The sequence below is a fragment of the Haplochromis burtoni genome, unplaced genomic scaffold (assembly GCF_018398535.1).
Source record: "Haplochromis burtoni strain Fernald_Lab_line unplaced genomic scaffold, NCSU_Asbu1 Contig_236, whole genome shotgun sequence".
Lineage (NCBI taxonomy): Eukaryota > Metazoa > Chordata > Actinopteri > Cichliformes > Cichlidae > Haplochromis > Haplochromis burtoni.
The window spans coordinates 132,273-138,175 of record NW_024582597.1 but is presented as its reverse complement, the minus strand read 5'-3'; the positions used below and the strand labels follow the sequence as shown (position 1 = coordinate 138,175).

At 40.3% G+C, this 5,903-nt stretch overlaps 3 protein-coding genes across 6 annotated transcripts in view; all 3 read left to right on the top strand.

The window, feature by feature from the left end:
* The window catches only part of LOC102303179 (protocadherin alpha-3), a 31,329-nt gene that overhangs the window by 2,239 nt on the left and 23,187 nt on the right, over positions 1 to 5,903 (top strand). For 2 of the 3 annotated variants that reach the window (XM_014338544.2, XM_042226945.1), the window contains exon 1: positions 4,269 to 5,895. The exons of the other annotated variant lie outside the window; for it this stretch is intronic. In XM_014338544.2, coding sequence (XP_014194030.1) covers positions 4,272 to 5,895 — 1,624 coding nt within the window. In that variant the 5' untranslated portion in view covers positions 4,269 to 4,271. Of the gene's footprint in view, positions 1 to 4,268; positions 5,896 to 5,903 lie in introns of those variants that run through there. 3 annotated transcript variants of the gene reach the window in all.
* LOC121815523 (protocadherin alpha-3-like) overlaps positions 1 to 5,903 on the top strand; it is a 25,331-nt gene that overhangs the window by 11,045 nt on the left and 8,383 nt on the right. The window lies entirely within an intron of this gene.
* Positions 32 to 3,519, top strand: LOC106633531 (protocadherin alpha-3). Its single transcript, XM_014338542.2, has one exon. The coding sequence runs from the start codon at positions 1,135 to 1,137 to the stop codon at positions 3,517 to 3,519; it is 2,385 nt and encodes a 794-aa protein (XP_014194028.2). The 5' UTR covers positions 32 to 1,134.

The following is a 5,903-nucleotide window of genomic DNA, read 5'->3' as shown; positions in this document are numbered from 1 at the left end:
GAGAAGCGGTACATGCTAGTTGGACCCAGAATGAGTATAGGATCTACTATAGTGCCGGGTAGCCATGCAAATACACTTGTGCTTCCTGATAGGCGGAGGACATCTGAAGAGGTAAGATGAACAGTTTACCTCTGTGCTGTATTTTAACAGCTCAAAATGGTGATTTTTACTTTAATGATATGTTCACGGATCAAAAATGTAATTTATTATAATCAAATCATCGTCCTCTAATTTATATTTTTCGAATTGAAATTATTAAAATCACCTGCCTTCATACAGTTTCTAAAATCTTCTTTGCCACTATATATAGAACGTGTTTCAAATATACAACGTTTTCCTCGTTATGTACTATCAATATAGGAACAGTGGGTCATGATTATAGGTCCTTTATGTACATCACTTATATTGCTGCTGTTGTAATGCTAGCATTAGCATACATGAGGATCCTAGACTCGTTAGCTTCACAGCTTCAGCTTATCTGTCCGTTTTAATACCCTCTAAATATGCCAGTGTAAATACTCCTGGTATTTCAGTCGGATTTGTATTTGTTTCGTGTTTGTCTGGAAGTTTACCTTTTACATTGTCGCTTTCCGCGGTGCTGAAATTTTCTGTGGCAAGTTCGTGTCCCTCTGACTGGAATTGCATTACAACAACAGGCAGCGTAATCATGAACAGCAACAGCACATGCATAGAGTAATGTCAAAAGAAATTTGGATAGAACGGTTTTGCTTACTTTTGTTTTAGAATGGCGAAAGTGGAGTAGGCTGAATGTTTTTCTTTTCTTTTTTTTCCTAATTTGGTTACAACATTTATTATCTCGATAAGTTTGCTGTTTCTGAAGCATGCTTCTTTTTGAAGTCTGCAGTGTGATTGTTTGTCACTTGGTGTCAGTGTAAGGACAAATAATGCTTCCACAAGGTTACAATTATATACACAAGAGCCATCCCCTTCCTTTAAAACAGTCGAATGGAGGACGTTTCTGTGTGTGAAGGACTAGAGACAATTTAATCGCTAAGAATTTTTATTCTGAAAAACTGTCAGATTGTAATAACGGGTGTGGCGGAACAATCCTATTTGAGTGTATGAGTGTAGCGATTTGAAAGTTGCTTCATTTCGCTGTTTCATCTTTACGCCATGGAACAAAGGCGATGCCTAACGTGGAGAACGAGGAGAATATGGATTGTATACATTTTGGTTTTGGTTCTGGTCTGGAAGACCGCTTTGGGACAATTTAGATATTCAATTTCAGAGGAAAATACAGAAGGAACTGCTGTTGGAAATATCGCGAAGGATTTAGGTCTCGATAAGGCTACACTGAAAGAGAGGGGGTACCGCATTGTCTCCGGCTCAGCAGAGCCTCCTTTCCGAGTAAACACAGATAATGGGATCTTGTATGTGAACCGAAAAATCGACAGAGAGGAAGTGTGTGACCGAAACAAGATGTGTGTTATCGACCTAAAAACAGTGTTAGAAAATCCACTCGAGGTGCACTACGTGGCAGTGGAGATTCTGGATGTAAACGACCACGCACCGATCTTTCCTGAAAAAGAAAATACGTTGGAAATTTCTGAATCTGCACTACCAGGAGCACGATTTCAGTTACAAGCAGCCCGTGATGCTGATAGTGGTTCGCTGTCTGTCCAGCAGTACAAGCTGAGTCACAATGAACATTTCCGTTTAGAAGTGAAAGACCGGGGCGAAGACCGTAAAACACCGAGTTTAGTCCTTCAAAAATCACTTGATAGAGAATCTGTTAAAACTCATGTGTTGCTTCTGACAGCCTTTGATGGAGGTAAACCTCCAAGATCTGGTAACATGACAATAATTGTTAATGTTTCCGATGTTAATGACAACCCTCCTGTTTTCAGTAAGGAGGCATATAGTGCGCACCTCAAAGAAAATTCTCCTTTTGGTACGACTGTGATTCAAGTTAATGCAACAGACCTGGATGAAGGATTAAATGGTGAGGTTGTGTATTCATTTGGAAATGACGTGGAAGCACGGGTACGTGAACGTTTTGACTTAAATCCGGTTACTGGAGAAATTATAGTTGCGGGACTCATAGACTTTGAAGAAAGCGTCAGGTATGAAATCGACATTCAAGCATCCGACAAAGGACCAGCTACAATGACAACAGACAAAATCGTCATTATTAATATAATTGACGTAAATGACAATGCACCAGAGATTGAAGTGACATCTTTTTCTCATGCACTCCCTGAAAATTCAAAACCAGGAACCACAGTGGCATTAATTAGTGTCAAAGACTCCGATTCTGATTTGAATGGAAAAGTAGTATGTTATGTAAGCAAAGATGCTCCCTTTTTGCTTGCACCTTCTTTACAAAGTAACATGTATTCTCTAGTAACGAAACAGGTTTTAGACAGAGAACAACAATCCCAGTATAATGTCCTGATAGTTGCTAAAGACGCAGGCGAACCTTCATTATCATCGGAGAAAAGTATAAATATTGTTATTTCAGATGTGAATGACAACAGCCCTGAGTTCTTACAGAATCCATATACTTTCTACATAACTGAGAATAATAGCCCAGGGGCGTCGATCTTCTCAGTGGCAGCCCGAGACAATGATGAGGGAAGTAATGCTCTTATTTCATATCTTATCTTAAGAGAAAGGGGGGGAGAAAATACGCTCACCTCTTTTCTAAATATTAATTCTGAAAATGGAGAAATTGTGGCACTGAAAAGTTTTGACTTTGAAATGCTGAAAACTTTCCAGTTCCAAGTTGTTGCCTCAGACTCTGGAACTCCGTTACTAAGCAACAATGTCACAGTCAACGTCTTCATCCTGGATCAGAACGACAACGCTCCAGTCATCCTGTATCCACTCAGCTCCAACGGTTCTGCTCAAGGTGTGGAGGAGATTCCCCGAAACGTCAACGCAGGACACTTGGTGACTAAAGTCAGAGCCTATGACGCTGATATAGGATATAACGGCTGGTTGCTCTTTTCACTGCAGGAAGTGACTGACCACAGTCTCTTTGCTTTGGACCGCTATACAGGACAGATCAGAACACTTCGCTCATTCACAGAGACAGACGAGGCTGAGCATAAACTGATCATACTGGTCAAAGACAACGGCAACGTTTCTCTCTCAGCAACAGCTACTGTGATTGTCAAACTTGTGGAGCCCAAAGAGGCTTTTGCAGCTTCTGATGTTAAAAGTGCAGCAAAAGATGTTGAGGGCAGTAATGTCATATTTTACCTCGTGATATCTTTGGGCGCAGTTTCTGTACTTTTTCTCGTCAGCATCATCGTGCTGATTGCGATGCAGTGCTCCAAATCCACAGACTATACTTCTAAATATCTGCCAGAGACTAATTATGATGGGACACTGTGTCACAGCATCCAGTACAGATCAGGAGAGAAGCGGTACATGCTAGTTGGACCCAGAATGAGTATAGGATCTACTATAGTTCCGGGCAGCCATGGAAATACACTCGTGCTTCCTGATAGGAGACGGACACCTGAAGAGGTAGGGTTATTTTATATTAGCTAACAGTGGCTTAATGAGTTTTTTGAATGGTATATGGGAGAATTTGATTTCATTTAAAGCGTTTTTAGTTTAATTTTTATTATATTTTACAAGAGTAATACTTTTACCAGTACTCTATGTTCACTCTCCATGGTGCTGATTTGTTACTGGTGCCACAAATGTCGGGCATTAGTAAACACTGAAAACCGTTTTCCTCTTCCACTTGTGGGTTTTTGGTAAGGTTATTTGTGTGGAATTTTTTGCTGATGTTTTCTACTTAGTATATGCTAACTACACAGTTACAGAAAAGTACAACACATAATGTATACGTGTTGTAGTTATACAAGTACTTTGTACTTGTATATTTTCAAATGTATTCGAGTGTCCAGAGTTGGGCTTTGTGCAAAATCCGGTCCTATAGGTCAATAAAGACCTGTTTACGTCAGCGTGAGAATATAACTCATCTGGGGTTTTTTTTGGGTTTTTTTTTAACTGTAGTCTGTGTAAATAACAAAACCTAACGCTTGATGTCAGTGTAGTTCAGTGGTTCTCTGTATTTGGCAGTACCTTACGTCACGAGTGGTATTTCAACCGAGCCGATATGCTATTTTTCTCTCAAATAGCAAATTTCAAGGTAAGATCGTGATTCACGGCAACGAGTGTGCTTTATTTTCAGAGCATTCCCCCAAACAGATCCTGGTTAACGTATAGGATCATCGGACACTGGCTGGCTTTGCAAGCAGGGATTTTATGGACTATTTTCAGTCATCTTTGTCATGGAACAAAGGGAAGGCAAAGCACGGAAGGACCGGCGGTGTTGGTTCGTCTTCATAATTGTTTTGGTTATTTTATGTAGCGGAGCTTTTGCACAGATCAGATATTCCATATCTGAGGAGGTTCAAGATGGAACCATAGTGGGAAATATAGCTAAGGATTTGGGGCTTGATAAGAGTGCACTCAAAGGCAGAGGATACCGCATTGTAACAGGCTCAACGGAATCACTGTTCCAGGTGAATCAAAACGATGGCATCCTGTATGTGAAAAGAAGGATAGACAGGGAAGAGGTGTGCGAACGAAGCAATGCATGCACCATCAACCTAAAAACCGTGCTAGAAAACCCACTAGAGATTCACTATGTGGCAGTGGAAATACTAGACATAAATGATCATTCTCCCGTTTTTCCAGAGAAAGAGAAAAGGCTTGAAATTTCCGAGTCGGCTCTACCAGGAGCGAGATTTCAGCTACAGGCCGCGCGTGACCCCGATGTGGGCCAATTCGCAATTCAGCAATATAAATTAAGTCATAATGAATATTTTAGAGTAGAAGTAAAGGACCGTGGCAAAGACCAGAAAATACCATTCTTAGTTCTGCAGAAGCAGTTAGACAGAGAAACAAACGAGAAGCACAAGTTACGTTTAACAGCCGTTGATGGAGGGAAACCGGCGAAATCAGGCGATATAGAAATCACTGTGGATGTACTTGATATTAATGACAATTCCCCAGTGTTCACCAAAGAGCTGTATTCTGCTACACTTAAAGAAAACATCCCCACTGGTACTGTCGTCATTCAAGTGAATGCAACAGATTTGGACCAGGGAGCAAACGGTGAAATAATATATTCATTCGGTAACGAAGTCGATCCAAAAATAATGGAGCTTTTTAGTATAGATGCAAACACTGGCGAAATTCATGTAACAGGTAAATTAGATTTCGAGAAAAGTACAAGTTATGAAATTGATATTCAGGCATCTGATAAGGCACATGTTCCATTAAAAACTGGCAAGAGTGTCGTGATAACCGTTGCTGACGTGAATGATAATGCACCTGAGATAGAAGTGACATCATTTTCTAGTTCTATCAAGGAAGATTCAAAGATAGGAACTACAGTGGCCCTCATTAGTGTCACCGATTTAGACTCTGGAATCAATGGTAAGGTCATTTGCGCAATCAAACAAGGAGTCCCATTTACGTTATCTCCATCATTACAAGAAAATATGTACGCTATAGTTACCATCTCCCAGTTAGACAGAGAAATTACTTCTCAATATGATGTCACGATTATTGCAAAGGACTCAGGTGAACCTCCCCATTTAACTGAAAAGACTATAAGCGTGGTTATATCAGATGTAAACGACAACAGTCCAGAGTTTTCAACAAGTCCTTACACGTTTTATATCACAGAGAATAACAGTCCAGGAGCCTCCGTATTTGCGGTGAAAGCCTCTGATCGTGATGAAAATGACTGTGCACGCGTTTCCTATCATATCATCAGAGACGGAAGTGAAGATAATAAAATCAGTTCATTTCTAAATATAAACTCGGATAATGGGGAGATTTTAGCGCTGAAAAGTTTTGACTTTGAAACGCTGAAAACTTTCCAGTTCCAAGTTGTTGCCTCAGATTCGGGA